The following is a 22,135-nucleotide window of genomic DNA, read 5'->3' as shown; positions in this document are numbered from 1 at the left end:
CTTTAGTGCTGCTACCACCTGCGTCTCTCGCTACCCGCAGACACCCGATGTGCTGGTGCGACATGCAATGGCTTCGTTAAATGCAAAGCGCAATGCAAATTTACTTGTCGAAATAAATAAATCAGTTGATAATTGGGGTAAAACGGGGGCGGGTTGCATTCGTTCTGGCTACTCGCGGAACCCAGTTTGAGAACCCATGCACTAGAGCATCGCGAAGACGCGTCACATGCAGGATGCTGGTTGACGCCACGAGGTGTTCGCTCGCCAGTGGCAAACGCGTGCGCGTAGGTGACCACACGCAGCAGCGTCGACACGAAAACCGCAGCGACCGGAGGAACACGTTACGTGCAACAAAGAAGCTGAGAGTCAACCTCGTTACGCATGCCACTCGGTAGTTTTCACTAAGCACCAGTACCGCCAGAACACACAGCCTAGTGAGTAGAAGCAAGGACGCTCGAGGCAAGGTAGCACACTTTTGCGGGGTCACGCATATTGACAACAGTCCAGAGGAGATTTATGGCGGCACCACGGAAGCCTTCACTAGAAAAGTGCATGAAGAAACACGCTTGGGCGCGTCTATGTGTTCTGCGAACGTCTTATTTTCTTGGTATTCCTGGTGCTACTTGAAAAATCGTGTTGTCAACTCAGCCTTTTCTCCCCACTGAAGCTGACGTGGGCGTCAAAATTCTTGTTTTTGAGGCTGTTTTGGAGCAGTCCGGCGCAATTTTTGCGATTTTTATGCTTTTGGAGCAGTTTGGCGCAGGAAAACGGAATCGCATCAAAAATGCGCAATATGCGCAGCTGTCTCACCCGTTATTTAAGGGTGTTGAGGCGAGCTCGTTGGTACGGATCCATTAGAATGCAGCGCTTAATGAACACAAACACATGGGGCGAGAACGAGGACGGGCACTGTTGTGCGTTAACAAATATAAAGAGGGCGAGAAAAAAAAGGGAGGAGGAACACGGAAGGAAGAGAAGTTATGCGCATGGGTGTGACAACAACATTATACCAAGATGCTTCTGACTATTGCCAGAGATATCGGAATTCCTTGTCTGTTAGGGTGAGCGAAGGGGCACTGACCCAATCCGCGCCTTTGCACATCATGGTGTACGTTTCAAATATTTCACGTGGCAGATTGTCCTTGTATCGGTGCAACAGAATAGCACCCGTCCTCGTTCTCGCCCCATGTGTTTGTGTTCATTAAGTGCTGCATTCTAATGAATGTGGTTATGTCCCTGCATGCACGTTTATTCCTTCTTTGGTTATTTAACTGACCAATAAATTGCATCACTCCTTCACTCACACCAAGCAATACAAAGCCACTTTTGCAAACAGCACTCACCTTCTCTGCTGGCACTGCACTTGAAGCAGCTGTCCCGGCGCCTGAAGTTATTGACCCCACACTGAAATAGAAGGCCCATCATTATTGCACTTTCTGGCACAGCACAGATGAAGAAGCTTAGAACAGCTCCAGAAGGGCTCCTCGTTGTTGCCTTGGAAGTCCGGAAGGTCCTTTGTGAAAAAATTTCACAAGGTTTTCAGTAAAACCTCAATGGATACTTCTCCGGTCAATGTGACAGCATTTAACAGCTGGAAATCATTTTAAAGATCTCCAATGACAGTTGGTAAACACATCTGCAGGCTTGTGCAAATATTTTTTTTTGATCCAAACCAAAGTTGAAGCGTATGGTAATTGTACTGAATAATTTTGAAGCAAATTCGAATAGTAGCAGGGTCCCATACATACTCCGATAAGCCCGTATAATACGCTTTTAAACATTTAAAAAATTAACCAGGGTGCAGATAATATGAGCATTAAACCGTTGTGTGACATTGGGCAGTGCAGATTTCCCTGGAATAGGTGCATTCAGTCACGCGTAGCAGCCCTAGGCTGCAGTGAAACCACCTTTCCAGGCGAGTTACGTGAGGTAAAATATGTAGGCTTGTGCGAATAGCAAATTTTAGGTTCGAAGCAAACAGTGGTTTGGTTGAATAATTTCGACTCGAATTCAAATAGTATATATGACATATTATAAGAAAGATGAGCATATCTGTCATGACCCAACTAACCTGCACAATAGTTTTTAAAACTGAAACAAGTCATGTGCAAATGTCAATCTTTTTGGTTCAAAGGGAAGTGGAAGCAACTTTGAATAGTAGCAGGACTTCAAGTAGAATGCAAGTGATAACTTGTAAAATATGTTACGTTTTAAACTTTACTATAATTAGAGCATATAAGCCGATATAATAAGCTTCTAAACTTAAAAAAAAAATGGTGAATTGATGTGAGGGTAATTTGTTTACAGTGGAACCTCGTTAATGCGTACCTGCCGGGAACGCCGCGTAACTACGCACTAAACGGTAGTACGCATTAACCACCAAGTAAAGATTTGCATCTCCTCGCGTACGCCATCGCCGCCAGCAAAGAAATAAATACAGTGCCACAGCAAATATTGCCTAAAGTACCCATTGCAAAGCCTTTTCTTTCTTTTTGCCAAAGTGGAGAAAAGATTCTGGTACTCTCGCACGACCGTCCGATAGTGCCGATAGCGCGCGGTGGCGACGCCAAGCAGCATTTCGGAACTATTACAGGGTCCGGTATACGCAGTGACCAACATAGCGACAGAACGGACAGTGTCGGCTTTCCGCGATATATGTGCGTGCGTCTGTACCGCGATCTGCTCATAAACGAAAACTGACGCAGTTCCAGTGAAACGCGGTACGGCTGCGTGGAGCCGATAGTCTCCTGGCTAGTTGCGTGCAGCGCGTCGCCTTCTCGGCTCACGCCGTCACTGCCGGGCCGCTTGCTGTACCGCACGCGCGCACTTGTCGTGGGAGTGTTCTTCGTACCCACTTCGCTCCAGACCGTGCACAGATGCGGCGAGTAGCTTGTTCGGTTAACGCGGCGATGACGAACTTCCTGCAAGCGATGCGCACTCCGCGACGCTGTAGCGGTCCTGGCAGCGAACGGCAGCGCGTTTGGGTGGTCGCCCAATAAAAGCGTGCAGTATGGTTACAACAGCGCTACGCTTGCTGTACCGTACGTGTGCGTTTGACGTGATAGCGTCAATGCAGAGGTTTCTCGTCGCCCGCGACCAGCAACGCTCAACTCCGCAACAGCGAGCTGCTTTCTTTTCTACAAAGCGGCGCGCGCTTGAACACGGCCCCGCGCAACGAGGCGGCAGCGATCGGCGGCCCAGCGCGTTCAGGTTGTCGCCTATTAAAAGCGTGCAGTAGGCTTAAAGTGGTGCTGCGCCGCACGCGTGCCCGAACAGATATCTGAAGATACTTATTGTGATAAGGTTGTCGGCGATAAGTCATGCTGGCGCGTTCGTCGGTGGCCGCCGCCTCACCTTCGTTCTTTCCCGCTCACCCGCAAAGGCATCGCCACAATCGCGCGGAAGTCAGAATCAGTGATCGACCGATCTACGTACTTCTCGAAAAGACGGAAAACCTTTGGCGGCACATTGTGGCGTCGGGAAGTTCAGCGGCGCAGTAAAATTTTATGGCACAAAACGTTATCGCGGTACGCAGGGTACGCACTAACCGGTAGGCGTAGGGCGAAGTACTACGGCTTAAGCGGTCAGCGAATGCATTGGGCTCTATGAGACTCGGTCGGGGATTCGTCGCAACTACGTTTTAACCGTTAGTACGCTTAAAGCGGGTACGTATTAACGAGGTTTGACTGTATTTAACCTTGAAGTGGGGCTTCGCGGCAGTGCAGATTTCCCCTGGATAGGTGTACTCACTGTATAGCACCCTTTCATTGCAGTGAAATCAACTTTACAGGGGGTTGCATGTAGTTTCTATACAGTTAAACCTGGATATAACGAAATTGACAAATTCCCGAAAACATTCGTTATAAACAAGTTTTCGTTATATCCAGTTTCAGCACAAAATTCGGAAAAGAAATGCACAAATTAAACACAAGGGGAATAGAAGGCAGAGCTCACTGAAAACATTCAGCAAAAAAACTGCATTATTTTGCTCTATTGCTTGTTTGTGAGGGATGGCAATACAGTTGAACCTGGATGTAATGAAACTGACGTATGTTGGCAATATTTCGTTATATACAGTTTTTCGTTACATGCAGCTTCACATGAAAATCGGCAAGTAGCATGCAAAACAAAACCAAAACGAGACGGACATCACTTCAGAAGACCTCACCTCTCACATTTATCTAGAAGAAAAAAACTGCGTGATTTTGGCTTGTGTTTTCTTCATATATGATGACATCAAGCGGCGCTCCAAGGAAGTTAATTCATGAAATGCAGTTTCATCATCCTGCGCACCAGCGGCCCGACGCAAGGCGTCCAATGCGTCCATCAGTTCCTTTGCAGTAGGCACAGCAAACTGTGGATCTTTCTCTGATGCACCTTTGTCGTGACCGCGATATTGCACCATTTCAACAAGCGCCGCATCTGACATTTCTTCGCTACATGCAGTGCCGTTGTCAGCAAGCAAAAATACGCCCAGTTTGACGTCGTCGGGCACTAGCGCATCTCACGATTCTGTTACATCTGCTGAGTTCGCAGGCTCCTCTTAGTCATGACAATTGTTATAGCGCGAACTCAGGACAAAGACAAAAGGTACACGAAGACGAGCGCTCGTCTTCGTGTACCTTTTGTCTTTGTCCTGAGTTCGCGCTATAACAATTGTCATGACCTACCAACTAGCCCAAGCCGTCACCCTTCCTCCTCTTCGTCGCAGATTCCAGCTTCAACGACCTTTATTTGGGCCTTCACTCTAAGAAAAAGTCGAGTATTTGGGGAGTATTTCTGCTACACAACAATAATCGTCATCCACCGTGCGTACTTTCCTCGCGTTATCACCGCGGTCCCGGCACTTCCCCGTCACGAACGGCGCACGCGTTATCAGCGTGACATAGCGTTCTTGATAGGAAAGTGACGATAGCCGGGTTTTCAAGAAAGGAAACGGGAGCAAGCCGGATTATTGTTGTGTAGCAGAAATACTCCCCAAATACTCGACTTTTTCTTAGAGTGTTGGCAAAGCAATTTGAAACCGTCTGAGCTGCAACTTCTTGCACATGACACGGCAATCATCTCGAGAGCTTGATAGATGTTGGTCTTCGTTTGCCATTCAAAATGGATAACAGAAGAATCTTTTCTATCACACGACAGCGGTAGCAGCACTTGAAGCTGTTGATTATTCCCTTGTCCTGTGGCTGTATCAGGAATGTGCAATTGGGAGGAAAATATATCAACTGTATGTTTGAGAGCTGAAGGCCGTCAACGCGGTGTCCAGGAGCCAAGAGATTTGGCGGCCTTGTCGCTTGATGTCTTCGTTGAAGTCTTTCAACCAATCGGAAAAGATTGCCCGTGACATCCACGCCTTTGAATTGGCCACACACTTTACCGGAATTCGCTTCGTTCCCTTGAAGCATCTGGGCTGGGTGATTTTCCCGATAGCCAACGGGACCCGTTCGTCACTGCCATCGCTGTTGGCGGCAGTCTTCTCCTTTAAGCACCAGTTTGCTTTGCTTGCCTCCATGGCAGTCTTCTTTAAGCGCCAGCGTGCGATGAGGCAGCATCTGATAAAACAGAGCCGTTTCATCAGCGTTATGAACGTCAGCTGCCTTGTAGTGGCTCAAAACGCCAGGCAGCTCCTCGGCCACCCACGATGCACAAGCACCGCTGTCAGCAGAGGCCGATTCACCGCTGATGATCTTCCCGATGACTCCGTTTAAGCTCTTAAATAATTGCAGCCTGCCATTGCTAGCTTTGAAGTCTTCGTGGCCCAGATGCACGCAAAATCTTTCACTTTTTGTAGTAGGATGGCGCCGCTTATGGGCATGTTTCGAGCACGTGTCCAAAAACCACATAAGTACGGCTTTGTCCACATTGGCGTTTGTTGACAACTTCATCCTTTTTTTCTTCGAGCTTGTGCCCGGCTCTACTGCACTGCAGATGCTGTCTTTCTCACTCAAGACATTCGACAGGGTGCTGGCACGAATGTTGAATCGCGCAGCGACATCCTTCTTCACGCCAGCGGCAACTGCATTCACAATCGACAGCTCCGTCCTCGAAAGACGAAACTTTATGCTTTCTTGTCGAACTCATTTTCACAGTGAACAGTCACTGTGAGAAACGAGCAATACACACTGCTGACGTTGACACTCCGTTAAGACTTGTGTTGCGTCTACTCAAACACGATGAAACGACAACAAAACACGCACAAGCCTAAAAAATCAAACAAAATCAGGTATGCACAACAGCAACACCTGGTGTCACAATGCGTTAGTGAAAAAAAAGGAAAAAAAGAACTCAGATCTGCCACACAGCGGCGTTACGGGAGCTAGCAGCTTTCACCATTATCATCATCATCACGGCACACCAGATAGACTGCTCTGGCTCACTGGGCTTGCGTGCGTTCCTCTCACGATTACCACTTGCTTTTTTTTAAATGCGAAGCATTTCTTGGCGAACTTCTGCGACTTTGAGCATATCTGTCTATCTATCTAGCCGCCTACGACTTTGTGCTCTCCTGGCCGTTTCGTTAATAGGATGCACACCAAAATTAGTATGGCGTAGCATGACCTTGTGACGAACACAAATGACAGGTCGTAACATGAAAATCATGATATCCATGTCATGAACGACATGGTTTACATGCCACTGTTTTCGTGCTCTTGCGGCCGTTTCGTTAGTTTGATATAAACCAAAAGTGGTATGGCATGATAAGAGTGTGGACAAACATAAATGACAGGTCCTAGCGTGCAAATCATGACACGCATGTCATGTACAGCATGACTTACGTGCCACGCTCATGGTGCACTTGCGGCCGTTTCGCAAGCTTGATACACACCAAAATTGGTATCTCGCAAAGTGACCGTGTGACGAACATAAATAACAGGAGTTAACATGACAATCATGACACGCATGTCATGCACAGCATGACTTATGTGCCACGCTCATGGTGCGCTGGCGGCCGTTTCGCTAGCTTGATATGCATCAAAATTGGTATTGAGCAACTTGACTGTGTGACGAACACAAATAAGAGGTGTTAACACGAAAATCATGACAGGCATGTCATGTAAAGCATGACTTACATGCCACGCTCACGGAGCGCTGGCGGTCGTTTCGTTAGCTTGATGTACACCAAAATTGGTATTGCACGACATGACTGTCTGACGAACATATATAACAGGAGTTGATATGAAAATCATGACACGTATGTCACGTACAACATGACTTACATGCCACGCTCATAGAGAGCTGGCAGCCGTTTCGCTAGCTTGATATACAGTGAACTCCCGTTAAGACGAACTCGGTTAAGGGGGGAGGTGGCGATCGAAAAAAACTTTTTTGTTTGTTGACCTACAGTAATGAAATTTGGCAGGCGCACTGAAGAGTGTCTCGAATAGCTATATATCAAGTTTCATTGCGATATCTCGAGTAGTTTTCAAATTACACTATGTTACATAATCTGATGACATACTCTGCTGGTGAAAAGCCTAGCATTGTAACAAAACATGCCAGGAAGGTCCAAGTGGTTTTGATCTTTACTCAAAAGAACACTACACAGGATGACATTATTAAAAATTGTCTATTCATTTTAGTTTTTTTACAAATAACATCCCCATCAGCTTCATGTATTGCATCAGAACTTCTCATGCACTAATTATCACATACAAAAAAAAACTAGGCCCTAAGCAAGGTAAAGAATAATGTCATCCTGTCAACAAGACTTCAAGGATTAAAAGAAAAAAAACGGAATCAAAATCTGTGCAGTAGTTGCCAAGATATCTGCTCCACAAGCTGAGCAACATGCCAAAAAAACAGTATTGAGAAAACTGCGTTTAAAGTTTGGCCTTCTCTAAAACACCTAAAGATTGTGATCTTTGGCTTTTTTTTTATGATGTTTCACTTCTTGGACATGTGGCCTTTCTCCAGTGTGCCTTTGTTCTTTTTTCATACCCTCCTTCTTTTTTTGATCTACAAAAAACCAGTCTGGATTTCAAACCAAGTTCTCTGTATGAAGGTGTGGTGTGACAGACATGAGAGAAAAGAAGATATTGCAATCTAATAAGGCCATATACTGAAATAATTACACATATTTCTTGTATTTATGCTGTCATTAGCATAACTAAGTCTTGCTTATTGATTACAATTAATTATTGAATAATTTTTATAAAGAGAGAGAGGTTTGTTGTGACAGAAAATGGCTCACACCATGATAACCGATGCCTTCGTTCCAAATAAACAGTTATGGCCAAGACGTTAGTGGCACAGGGATTTTTGAGCAGTTTATTCAATGACGCGAGTCGGGCAGATAAAAATTCGTCCCCCTGCTTGATACACGTTCTTTTGCCACTCTCGCGTATGAAACGTATTATCATTCGTCCGACCGCGGCAACGCTAGTCTACGAGGCTTTCATTGTTTCAGAACATTCATAAACGCCTGCGGCGATACCAAGCACGGCTCCAAGCACGTCTAAATTACATCGCTAGTGCTTATTGACAGCACTCTGAGCGCGAAGTGCTCGGCCGCGGGGTCCGTGGAGCCGGCGCGTGATAGGCTTGGTCGCGGTGTTCGGTGACGATGCGCGAATGCGAAGCTACGATGACGAAAAATCTGCGTGCAGTATACTTGGTCTCGCATTTTCGGGTGCCAACGCGCGAAGTTGCTACCGCTGCTCCAAGCAGTTCGTGGCCGTGGGGTCTGACGAGCTTGGCTGTGGAGTTCACTGCCGATGCGTAAAATGCCCATCCGCGGCTCCGAAGTGCCGGCGAGCGATGTGCTTCTTCGCTTGCGAAGACGCACATAGCCGCGGGTACGCTAGCGCATTGTTCTTGCCCGCAAGGTTCGAGGTTCGTCTCGCTCAACGGCGCCGTGAGCGGCGTTAGGCCTAGTGACGACTCCGAGCAGTAGGTGCGCAGGCCGTGGTGCCCGTTGTTTCGAAGTGCGTATTGCGTGGTCGTGAGTACAAAGAGTTGTCCCGCGATGGCCTTCGTCACGATGTCAGAAGTGCTGATAAGCAGAAATCAAAACATCTAACCGCGAATCCGACGCAGAAGTCAACGCTAGAGAGTCGGTCCGAGACGCGCGTTTGCGATGTTCGCTAGGAGCGCGGCGCACCATCGTAATCAGATCGAACTTCCTCTTGCAGCTCCAAACTAAAGCGAAATTATATTCTAAGTGATCGTCGAGCCGAGAACACAGAACAATAGCGAACGTGTCACGAAGTAGCGCGATTCTCGACAGCCGTGAACTTGCGACGCGCAATCGGCAGACGACGATCTCCCGGACCGAGCATCGGACCAATGGCGAGGCGAGCTGGGGCAACATGGCGGACGCGGCCAATCGCAGGCCTCGGAACGACTCTCAAGTGTTTGCTTTTTGTGCTCTTACTTTCTGAATGGAGGAGCCCGCTGAAGCGGGGAATTTGAACACGGAGAAATGCCCTTTCCGACAAGCCCAAGAAGTTGGTTCGCGGTCGCGCCATCGCGGAGCTACAGTTTTTTGAAAATCGCTGTTTTTTTGCGATTTCCACAATAATTTTCGCCACCTCGGAGGGCAAAACAAATTTTTCGAAGCACTTCTGGGTGGTTTTCAGTGTAGATATTTTGGAATCAGATAGAAAAAGGGTTCCAGAAACTGAAAATTTGATTTTCAGAAAAACGATTTTTTTGCCATTTTTCGCGATACGAAAGCCGCGTCCCCCCTTAAGACGAATTCTCGTTTATACCGAACAACACGGGACCATTTGTTTGGTTTCCCATAGACTCAATGCAAAAAAAAAATTCGCTTAAGAGGAACCGCCCAATTGTACTCTTCTGTTAAGACAACTTTCCCGGTGATCAACAATGCCAGGGACTCTGTGAAACGAACACTGCAGTCTTGGTGGGGCATTCAGGGGACCAAGAAAAAGCAGAAAAGATTTAAAAAAAAGAAGAAAAAGAAGAAAGGTCAGCTATCCCCTCACCCCCAGCCTGTGGGTGGGGGAGGTGTGGGCTTCATCAGCAAAGAAAGCAACAAAAAGAGTGGGGGATTTACAACTTGGACCCCCAAGCCATTGCGTCCTTTTGTATTCCCCCCCCTTCTTCTGCTTCCCAGCTGGAGTACAAAGGAGAACAGAACAACAAAAGAGCTTGGGGCCCCTCCGCTGTGGTCAGAGGGGGGAAAACGCAAGGGGAGTGGGGAAAAAAAAGAAAGCGACAAATGGTCAGAGGGGTCAGGTGCATTGTCATCGCCATCACACAATGGCGGCCGAGCACATGCATTTTGTGGTCAATTCCTGTTTGCGTGTTCTAGAAGTGATCTTAGAGCCAGCAAAACAGGCTCACAGAAGAAAACGAACTGCCAGGACAATAAATTTTACATTCTTTGAAGGAAAATTGTGCTTGTCTCTTAATTTTTTTTTTCTAATCGTCAACATAGGAGCGTGTTACAGTTTTATCATTAAAATGTGGTAGCAAATATCTTCACGAGCCTTTTTATTTTCGAACACGCGAAATCGGGTGCTCGTAAGATTTGTGTAAATACTCTGCTTGAAGGCATAGTCTTTATCTAGAAGAGCCAAATAAATGCTTTTTCTTGTCTTTTTGCCCCCCATTGTAAGTCTACTCCATTCAGTGTTTTCAAGTAACATATTTGGATGCACTTGGCATGTTAGCATGTCTCTTTTTGGGGGCGCTTCTGATAAGCCGAACTCCTGATAAGACGAACAGATGACCGCGGTCCCTTCGAGTTCGTCTTAACGGGAGTCTACTGTACACCAAAATTGGTATTGCGTGACGTGACAGTGTGGCGAACATAAATAACAGGTGGTAACACGAAAATCATGACATGCAATGTCATGTAGGGTACGATTTAGACGCCATGCTCATGGTGCACTCGCGCCCATTTTGTTAACTGGATATATATCTAAATTGGTATGGCATGACAGGAGTGTGTGACGAACATAAATAGCAGGATCACGCATCGTATATATGTAGCAGAATATATGTTTCATTAGCATGGCATATACCAGATTGTACACTCATGCATGTATGACAATCTCGTGATATATAGCGAACTAGATGTCACGACATGAATGACTTCATTAGCCTCAATTACAAACAAGACGATGTATGCAGCTCTTTGCTGGCTGCTTCGCATTACATAGATTCCCACATTGCGTGGGATCTGCCAATTTTTTTTTTAGCAATTGCAAAAGTTGCGAATTATTTATCCAAATTTTCGGCAGATCTACTACTCAAAATAATGAATGATGAGCATGGAAAATTGATTACACCCAGGTCATTTGCCACAATGCCTTATTATATGGAGGTGAAAAATACATAGGCTTCTATCGGGGATGGAGTTGGGGAATGAAAAAAATTCGTTAAATCCAGGAATTCATTAAACAGAGGTTCATTATATCCAGGTCTAACTGTACTGAACGTTCGTAGGACATCAATACAATGCTGCTCCATCACGGTCTAGCCGTGGCCTCCAGCAACGCGATGGCGCGTTGCCGGAGCCAATCTCGGAAGCCGCGGTCTTGTGAACTCGCTGCGTGATGCAAGACTGCAAAGCACAAGACGACAGTGACAAGTCGACCTCCGAAGATCCATCGTTGTCACCGTGGTCGCAGAACGTTTCCGCTGGCGCCTAATCTGAGATCTCCTCAGTAGTGACGACACGGTTGTCGGCATTAAAGAAAAACTGCAAAAGCTGCATGTTGTTGGGGGCTGATCTATGCGCGTGCACCGAAACCACACACGCACGGCGTCCAAAACGAACAGCGAACTTCATATGCGGTGCAGCCCCACATATGCGGTGCGAACTTGAAGCGTAACGACACTGAGCAAGGATTTTTAATTTATTGACATCGCCTAGTGTCACATTAACGAAGTGCAGCTCAGAGACTACTGCAACAACCGAAGAGTGGTGCTGCCAACGCAAAAGCCGATTTTCTTTCTTTTTTTTTTAAAATAAAGCCAGCGCGGTTAGTGTGGTGGCACCTGCGAACAGCTGGATGAGGTTTGAAGGGAAGGAGGGAGGGAGGGCACGGCTGCGCCAGCTCGAAAAGCGCAGGCCTGTCTGCCCGCCTCATGCACCCCCACATGCACAAACGAGCGCTCGCTCTCGCCTCACAGTTGCTGGGACTCTGAGCGCGTCATGCACGACGACAACGCTTCGCGCTCTCGTCAGTGGGGTAACCACAGGCGATGCATGCGGCTCCTGCTCGTGCCAAAATGACAAAATTCGGCAACATCCCTAGGCTGTCGGCAGCAAAAATTCGTTATATCAAGGGTGTCTCTCGCTGCCACTTTGTTATACCTCGGTCACACTGGCAAACTTAGTGTCATTTTGAGCGAGTGCACTTACACCTCCAGAATGTCACTTTGGCGGCGCGTGCTACACGAGAAAGGGAAGTGTACTTTGGAAATGATGGTAATGGCGATGAGTAATTCAGTAGCATAGCATATATTTGTCATTTAAGGCCATGTTTATTGGGTAATAATGTGTTACAGCTATAGGCAACCCTTAAAATGAACTTTACGTGCAAACGCGGCGGCTGCCGCCATTGCACGGCGTGTTCTGGGCATGCCCCTAGCGGTCGTGTCTGTAAACTGCCTGAGAGCGAGAATAGCAGAGTAGTTTTTTTGTTGTATAGTATGTTCTAATGCATAAAAATATTTCTAATAACGAAAACGATACTTAAAAAATACTATAAACTCGGCTTTCGATAATAACATACTCACTTTCGAGCCACTGCCACCGAGGCTAGACACTCCGTCGCAGTGAAGTGAGTTTAGCGAACGCACTCGCTGGCAAGTGCGCTTTGCAGCGAGTGTCCCTAAATGTTCCTGTGTGACAGCGTGCAAATGACACTAGCGGCGAAGATAACATGTGCTTCTATGGAGTAACGACGGGGAATAAACTTCGTATATCGAGGAATTCATTTATGAAGGTTCATTATAGGCAGGTTTAACTGTATGTCTATTCGTTCATTTCGAATACTTCAAAATATAAAATGATTTAAACTTGTTTCGAAGCGAATTCGAATACTGTAATATTCAATCAAATTATTCGAACTGGTTGAATATTCGCACAAGCCTAAAAATATGTCTATTGGTTCATTCCGAATACTTTGAAATATCGAAAACTTAAATTCGTGTAGAAGTGAAATCAAATGTTGTAATATTCGTTGAGATGTTCAAGGCACTCGAATATTTGCACGGTCCTACACATCTGACAAACAGTTAAATCTCACAACAGCCAAACAGAGGCCCACCTTGCTGCAATTCCAGTCCGTGCGGGCCATCATTCCACCACGGTCTGAGCCACCACCAAAGCCTTCCTTGGGAATGCTGTAGTGCAGTGAGCAACGCATGTCACCCAGCTGAATGATACCCTGCAAGGAAGAACAGAGCGGGACACCGCGAAAGGTCAGCAAAAGGGGTCATGGTGGGTCACACGCTCCCGTCCATCCATCCATTTTCGCTCCCAACAGTAGCTGCCGCCGCCGCGGTGGACCGAACACCCGGTCAGAGGGGGGACCCCTTGTAGGAGAGGTTGGCGCCTCACTCGTCTTGGATCAGTCCAGCACGCAGTTTTTTTCGTGGGGGGCATTTTTCTCTCATTTTTGTTTTTCCCACATGCAACAACAAGCAATCGAAGCATTACGCAACACTGGCACTGCCATCATCACCTTCCTAGCCCGCCGTTGCTTCAAACTGAAGCGCGCTGCCTATCGACCACGGTTGCTGGTGTATCGAAAGTTATGCGCACAAGCCTCACACATGCTGCCCTGCTTCATTTATTGTGAGGTGAGCCTCGCTAAGGCTGCTAATAAGCATTCCCTAAGCCTTGATGTTTTTTTCAGCGCACTGCATTTCAATAAAACTGCCAAACCAGCAATAGATTGAAGCCTTACGTGTTACTTTGAGAGACCATAACACTTACACGAGTAAATTCTGGCAAGAAGAAAACGAGTGACTCTTCCTTCAGCCTCACACATTAAGGGCAAATTTTTTTTACACTGCCTTTTCCAACAAGGCCAGAGGCAACTTCATTTATAATCACCAGATACACAATTTCACTGGCTTTGGCACTATACTCTTAATTCTTGTGCTTTAGAGCCACCAGCCTAGGCTGAGCCTTTGAGCTGCCTAGGCTAAGCAGCTCAAAGCAACTCAGCTTCTCGTGACTGTTAGAGCTGGTGTGGATATCGCATGAAGGTGTGCTTAACATATCAACTCTTCAATGTCACTCAGCAAACTGAAATTTGATTCTAACTTTCTGTGCATACAAGAGAGCTTTTACAGAACTGTTGCTAACCACACCACCGTGTAGGTCAACATGTACATCACAGGACATCTGCCTTTTAATGTGAATTATGCAATGCAAGCTCTGGTATGGGTAAAAATAGTGATTTTGTTGTAGTGTTCTGACGCCATGTTGACAATACGTCGGAAACACAGTTGCCACTGCGGAGCGTCACAAATGTGGTTTCTCTCGTCACAGATTCGAGAGCAGCTCGTCACAAAATACTAGCAGAAATCTCATTGAGTCGGTAGATATTCGCAGTAGGAAAAGGGAGGCATGTGAAAACATGACCTTTTCATTCAAGCCATGCTTTGTGTTTTCTCCGCCCCACCTTTCCGTAATACTCTGTCGTGTAGTGGACTGCAGTGAATGCGCTATCTGTAGTGACTTCACCATGGTATCAATGCAGATTGTGTATCAATGCAGATTGTGCAAATAAATGGAAGTGAACTAGCATGTGCCTGCTAGCGAGACTAAAACAGCTAGACGTTCATGTTCTACCTATCACATTGTTTCAATGACTTAAGTGAAGCTCTAAGCATTAGTTTGATAACCTTTTTTAGTGAGCAACAGACGCAAGTGATTGTAGACTGTTCTGGCTCCATCCTGTATTGACAAGAAGCATTTAATTTCCTGCAACATGCCACTGTTATGTTACCCTAAGCTGCACTTCACGTAATTCAAGGTGATGAAGTGTTTACAAACACAATGGCTGTGCAAGGACAAGAAAATGCCCACAGCCTTCTTATGGCATGCACAATGACATCACAAATCGATGTTATTACCCAGAACTTTACTTTATAACAAGAAACATGCATTGCTGTTATTTCTGGGTAGCAAGGTGACCCTACCTGTCCTTTAGGCACCCGAACATGTAAATACACTGCTTGTACTTGAAGTAATGCTCTTTGACAAACTGAACACACCTTCAAAAGCACTCTTGCCGCATTCATTACCTGATTATGGCTTCAAAGTCTCACAAAGATGAATGCAGTAATTCAGGTCCAAACATGCATGTAGCATTCTAAGTGCATGTTGACACAAATGAAGAGCTTCTTGTTAAACAGGATGTTTGCCAGAACAGAACATTCGTTAAGGTTTAAGACGTATGAGTGTTACTCGCAACATGTGACCAGCAGCTTGAGCTTCAAACCAGGATAGGCACAGCAAAGGCTAGTACAGCCATTCATCCAAAATGTCTACAACACCGAATGCTTCAAACAAAGAAGACAGTTTTCTCGAAGACTGTGGCCAGTGGAGATGACGTCATTATTAATCCATGCATTATCTGAGTAAGAGTGACTACTAACGATTAATGGCATGGTTGCTACTCTAATACTACCTTACAAATGCAAAATATGAAGCCATATGCAGTTTCGTGCAGTGTACTGCATGAAACTGCCCTAATGCAGCCCAGTGCAAGAATGCAGAAATGTCTGCATCTGCTGAGGGAATTTCAAGTACTTGCATTCCATGGCGCTAAATGAATTCAGAGGTTTTATGTGCCAATATCATGAAATTACTATGCAGCACGCTGTAATGGAGGAACTCCAGATTAATTTCGAATGCCTGGGGTTCTTTAACATGCACCTAAACCTAAGCAAACGTTTTTTTTTTAGCAACTGGAAACAGTAAGTCACCTCATGAATAAAATGATGTAATTAGTGAATGATGGCATATATTTATTCAAGAATACTACGCATGGATAACAGTTACCGCCACCCCCTATGCAATGTCGAAAAAACGTATTATCTCTTCACTGGCCCCAGTCTCCATGGAAATTCCGTCATCTTCAAAGAAACACCTGGCATTTTCTCCTACCCTCAAGAATAGATTCTGGCAATGAAGAAACCGATTAAATCACAAACCATCCTCAAGGCTGGTTCACATTCCGCAATGGGGAAAATAAAGAAAAAACATGTACTGCAGTTGCATACTTTGCAATACTACTTGCATCAACAATTTTGTACACTTTGGCTGCAGCACAAGTTTACGCAGATCGTCTAAGGCTAAGTGCTGCTGCAGAGTTTCTGCGTTGAGCAAATAAGTGCAACCCAACACTTCCTTTACATTCAGGCCTTTGCAAAGTGTGAATGTAAGAAGAAAGTGTCTTATGCTTAAAAAGCCGAACTGCAGAAATGGCATCGGTTCATGGATGAAACTACTTCCATTCAAATGGATTTTATAACTCTATGAAATGTGTGCTGTGTTTCAACTAAGAGCAATGACCCGGACAGTATTCCTTAAAGGGACACTAACGGCAAATAACAATTTATGTCAGAGTGAAAGCCCAATGTATGACAACTTCTAAAACGGCAATATTATCAACAGCAGTGCCCTACTTACCGAGAAATTAAGCTAAATGCATCACATGATGAGCGCCACGAGTGGGACATTTTCGAAGTGATCCCGATGACGTATGGAAGTCGGCCTACAATAAATCACTATAAAAGAAGAACATTCCGAGCATCAAAAGACGTAATAAAATGCTGTTTGTTCGTTTCCGCTTGATTCGTGGAAAACAAAACCTCCGTGGCGTTGTCATGGGGAACAGCGCGCGTGGTTCAAAGGTTCCGTTTTCGCCGAACTGCGCCTCGCCCGTCTCAGTGGTAGTTTCGGGATCGCGTACTGCCGTGCGTGTGTTGCGCGCTCGTGAAAGTCGCTCTGACAGAAAGTTCGACAAAATGCCGCATGCGTGTGATATTGCCGGATGCCCGAATGGTGCACGCCAGTGCTGCAGCAAGGAAACCGGTGTGTCTTTTCACTGGGTGCCGCGGAATGAACCCTTACGCTCGAAGTGGCTTAGTGTCATGCCATTGCGCCAGTGTGCTAAACAGTCAAACCCTCTGCGTGTGTGCTCGCTGCACTTTCGTACTGAGGATTACGAGACCAACCGCAACTTGGTGACGGCTTTGAATGTGCCCATCCGAGCAAGTCTTTGCCGCAGCGCCGTTGTTGCTACTGTGGGTTTGAAGCGCGCTAACGCGATGCGGACCACTAAAAACGTGATTTTATTTCAAAATAAGCACTTCCTTGGCACAAAAGCAGCACTGCGAGGTTTCTGGACCGCTATTTCAACAATCAACGTCGACTTAATATTTGCCTTTAGTGTCCCTTTAATGAAATCTTGACAAAGGCACCTCATCACAGGTGCAGTTATTGGCAATCAAGCGCTGCTCGATTCACACTGTAATGGTCTTCCATTTCTACATTACTCTACCACTAAGGCGATGCACAACAGTGCCAATACAGAATGATGCTTGCATCGCTTCGGCCATAATAGCACAACTATATTAATAAGCATGCCCACCCCCCACCCCCCCACCCCCCCCAAGATCTGTTACAGAGTTATCCTTAGTAGCCAGATGACGCCAGAGGATTACAGGCCACTTACGTTCTATGAGACAAAGTAGAGGTAGTATGCTGCACTGCAACAGGTTCAGAATACTGGCTCATGCAAATTGGTTCATACTAACTGGCATGTGAACTGGTTCACACAATACAAACTGGCTTATGGTCAACTGGTTCATACGAACTGGCTTATTGTCAACTGGTTCGTGCTAACTGGCTCATGGTAAACTGGGTCATACTCATTGGTTCATGCTAGCTGGCTCATACTGACTGACTCATAGTTAACTGGTTCACGCAGGCAGGCTCATGGTAAACTGGTTCATGCTGACTCATGGTAAACTGGCTCATACTGACCGACTCATGGTACAATGGTTCATGCTGACTGGCTCACGGTAAACTAGCTCATACTGATTGACTCATGGTAATCTGGTTCATGCTGACTGACTCATGGTTAACTGGTTCATGCTAGCTGACTCATGGTAAACTGGTTCATGCTGGCTGACTCATGGTAATCTGGCTCATGCTAACTGGTTCACGGTAATCTGGCTCATACTGACTGACTCATGGTTAAATGGCTCATAACTGGTTCATGCTAACTGGCTCATGGTAAAAAATGGTTCATACAACTGGCTCATGAGAAACTGGTTCACATTGACTGACTCACGGTAAACTGATTCCTACTGTCTCATGCAAACCAGTTCATACTACTGGCTCACAGTAAACTGGTTCATGCTAACTGGCTTATGCAAGCCAGGTTACTGTCACCATCCCATTTCATGGTCCCTTAGCTATCACCATGGCTATGTTTTCGGGTACTGCTTAGGAGACTGCTTAGTCCTGATACCTAAACAGGTCCCACTAATACATAGTCATTGCACATAACACTGCTTAAAAGCAGCCAAAAAGTAGTGGGGAGTTCATACTAACGTAAATAACGTAAGCTGTGATGCTATGACGTCAACAGTGCATCCATGACACTTCCAACTTCATTAGAGTAATCTTTTGCGACAGCACTATCTAGCTACCGGCTTAGTACGGGCCTACTGTGTTCAAAGCACTGCTGGGGTCCCTTTTTCAAAACTGAAGAGGCAACATGTGCATTACTGTTCAGAAGGCAATCTAAGTGGCAGTGATGTGACAGAAATGGTAGTACAGCTAGCGATAGAAAAAAAAAGAAAGCAGAATGTGAAACAGCCTTTGCATCACCATCAATCATCTGCATTTGCTACGCGGCTTCTTTTACCGTTGCCCAAGCTGCTGTGCAGAAGAAAATGACAAAAACAGAATGGTTTCCAGACGAGTGCATATCACTAGCGTGTTTTAACCATCATAAAAACACAGTCTTCTGCCTAGAGAAGAGCTACAATGGGTATGTTGATACAGTGTGAACAGATGGCAGCAAGGCGGCAAGGAAGGCTCTGGCCGGTGTGCACAGCGTGCTGGTCCTTCACTACAGACACTGCATTTGACAGGCAGGCTCCAGCTTGATGCATCTATAGGCCTCTCAAGAATCTCTTAAATCCAATTGACACCCATTCCCCCACTCCCTACATTTTTCCTGGGAAAGCTCGGCCTTGTGCGACCAAAGGGAACGAAAGTTTTGAGGCCATCATAAAAGAGTAAACACGGCTTCACAAACAAGAATCCTCAACCATATCGTCGACATACGATGCGCAATAAATCTCGTGTCAGGACATGTGAGAAACTTGATCAGGCCTTGATGCATCATTCTGGAGTCATTCGACTGTGCCAGAAATGCTGCCCAGGTTGCGGCCCTAACACTTTTGTTGTTGTCAGTCTCATGCAGCAACCTTGCAACTTGCACAAGTTCAAGGTGCCTAAATAAAACATGTACTCAGTCGTCAGCGTGCCAGCTTTTGCCGTTCAGACTAAGGTCCGCTCTAACATTGGTAATCTGAGGTGACGTAAAAGTACTAGCCGCTTGTTGCTCTACTGATCAGAGCTGTGAGCTGTTCCACTAGAAACTCTCATCACTTTCCAACATAACCTACGACTCAATGTTAAAGAGTGCTTTGCAAAGCAGCACTCAAATAAAAACTTCTAATGTATTCATTGCAGGCCCACTAAGCACAAAATTAAGCCTGGTTGAATAAGCTAATGCTCACTAACGTTAACCAACTGTTACTGATCACTGCATACCAATTGTCCGTCAAGACTGCCGACAACATTGCTGAATTATCAGCATTTTGTTAGTTGAGCTATCAATAAGTTAGTTAAGCTATCAATACAAAGCAGTTGACTTTGTTGGCCCCGAATGAGTTCTAATAGAGAGCTGTCGCGCAGATGTCTTGCATGTGGCCTTGTGGGTGCGAGCCGTAAAATACTTCTCTTAAGTTTTCACAGAGCTGGCCAAATCAGGCCAGGAAAACACTACCCTCGGTGGAGTTTCCTACAAACTTATTAAGAGGGAAGCAAGGTGCTAGTGTCGACACATTGCTCGAGCCTATGTGCATTTTTCAGTCGCAGTTGATCCAGTAAGGCACTGACTGAAAGTGTTGGATTAGTTTGGCTAACAAACAATCAGACTGTGGCTGTCAAAGTTCCTTCTCAGCTGACAAAAACAGTCTTCAGACACTTTTAACATGCTCTATTAGTTTATGGCCTAAATGGAGGCTATCACAAGGAGCACGAATGGCATGTGTTAGCCAATCGTTCAAGCAAGTTTCTATTCAGAAGCGTTGAACTGAGCACAATTAGAGTAGACCAATGAAGGAACCCTTCTGGTTCACTATTTTGCTTGGCCAATTTAAACTGCAGTATTGGTGAAACATAGCAAAGCAAGTCGGTAAAAAACTCCATGAGGGGGGTGGGGGGCTGCGCAATGTGTAAACCCCGACGGCATCTCTGCAAGACATCTGTTTGGCGGGCACAATCTGGGCAAACACACTTCTTACTGGCACAGTCAAAGCCGCAAGCACGCGCGCGCACTTTCAGAAAGAAATCCTGTTCCCGGCACCGACACAGAGAAACCGGGAACGGAGTGCTTTTGATGAAGGAAGGAGGAAGAGGTGGTGGGAACGAAGAAAAGGCCGGAGGGGGCCACTCTTGCAAGTGGCCGAAGCGGCGCAACGAGGGGACGACACCTTTGTAAGTTCCTTCCACCGAACCGCTTCGGAGAGATAGCGAAACTCCACAAATGCAAACCCCCTGGAGGCACCTACAAAGGGTGGTCACAGAAGCCAAGGGAGCGCACCATTAGTACTCTCGCCACTCGGGCCAAAACAAAGAAAAAAAAAAGGGTAAGACAGCGAGTGAGTGAGTGAGAGAGAAGCACCACCACACCACACCACCACTGCGGCGAACACCACAACAACGACAAAGTGTGCTTCGGCGGCTCTCCCCCATGGCCCGACGCCCGAGTCCATTGTCCGTCCTCGGCCCATACGAGAAGCTAGAGCGACTGTCACAGTCATTGGCAGGGAGTGCTGGCAAGACTTGGTACGAGAGTTCTTAAAGCGAGCTGTGCGAGACGCAGCAGCTCTGAGGTGCACAGCTTGTCTGTATGGCTTGTCCGTCGCTTTTTTCACAGGTCCGTTCGACACGTTACCAATTCCTGAATCAGCCCATGGGTTTCCTAGTGCCTTGCATTGGGCTTACTATTGCATATTTCTTCCCAGCTAGCTAAAACATTGCACACTCAGCATTGAGAAGCGAGAGCGGCATGGACGCACACAGATGTAAACAAAATACTTGTTGAACTACAATAGCTTGGTCTTAGCACGTTTGACACAAGAACACTAGAGCTTACTGGTTGCTCTAAGCCTAAGTTCAGCAACTGCTGAGCCTTGCTGTACATTCCACTAGCTCAACGTGCTGTCGTCAGCTTCAGCCGGTGCAGAATTCTTGTACAGAATGTGCTAGGCCTGTTCCGTACCGGTGCAGAACTGGCACAAAAAGCTGCAACTAGTTGGGTCACGAGGCAAAGGGTGAATCAAATAGATGTTTGCATGTTGAACAATGGTTTCCGACGATGGGCACTGTGAAACTTCTGGTTGCGCAGGGTCGCATTGCACGCGGTTCCTTAACCCAACAAATTATGTGCTCCTCACAAATGTCACTCTCACATGGCAGCCAGATCGCATTGCTAAAAAAAAAAAGCAAGTTCACAATTTGTTCATAGGAAGACAAGATGACACTAGATCGCATCTAGCAAACATGTACTGCTATGCTGACCCATTCACTACTTATCACAGCGCCTACCCTACACACACAAGCACATAAACACTTGTTTAATAGCAGCGAATCGGTTAATACACAGGAATGTGCACATTAATTACCATAATAACAGAGGTTTGATCGTGATTTTACGTCCACTGCAGAACAGAGGCTTTACCCAACTATCTCCAATTATTCCAACCTTGCTTCAATTAACACCTCATGCCTGCAGAATGTCTACATCCCCTCACTCCTTAACCCACTATTACTATGCTTAACTGCGCTTCCCTTCTCTTGGCATCCACCCTCTTAATCTATTATGGTGAA

The 22,135-nt window shown here is 46.1% G+C and overlaps 1 protein-coding gene across 1 annotated transcript in view; it reads right to left on the bottom strand.

The window, feature by feature from the left end:
• The window catches only part of LOC119372587 (RNA-binding protein 5), a gene marked incomplete at its 5' end in the record, with an annotated part of 109,378 nt that extends 88,568 nt beyond the window's left edge, over window positions 1–20,810 (bottom strand). The window contains 3 exon segments of the mRNA XM_037643062.2: window positions 1,344–1,404; window positions 13,248–13,367; window positions 20,737–20,810. Coding sequence (XP_037498990.1) covers window positions 1,344–1,404; window positions 13,248–13,367; window positions 20,737–20,810 — 255 coding nt within the window.
• Window positions 20,811–22,135: the final 1,325 nt, after the last annotated feature.

Source organism: Rhipicephalus sanguineus, chromosome 10, assembly GCF_013339695.2.
Source record: "Rhipicephalus sanguineus isolate Rsan-2018 chromosome 10, BIME_Rsan_1.4, whole genome shotgun sequence".
Taxonomy (NCBI): domain Eukaryota; kingdom Metazoa; phylum Arthropoda; class Arachnida; order Ixodida; family Ixodidae; genus Rhipicephalus; species Rhipicephalus sanguineus.
Note: the sequence above shows the minus strand (reverse complement) of the source record. Positions and strands in the feature narration are given on the sequence as shown.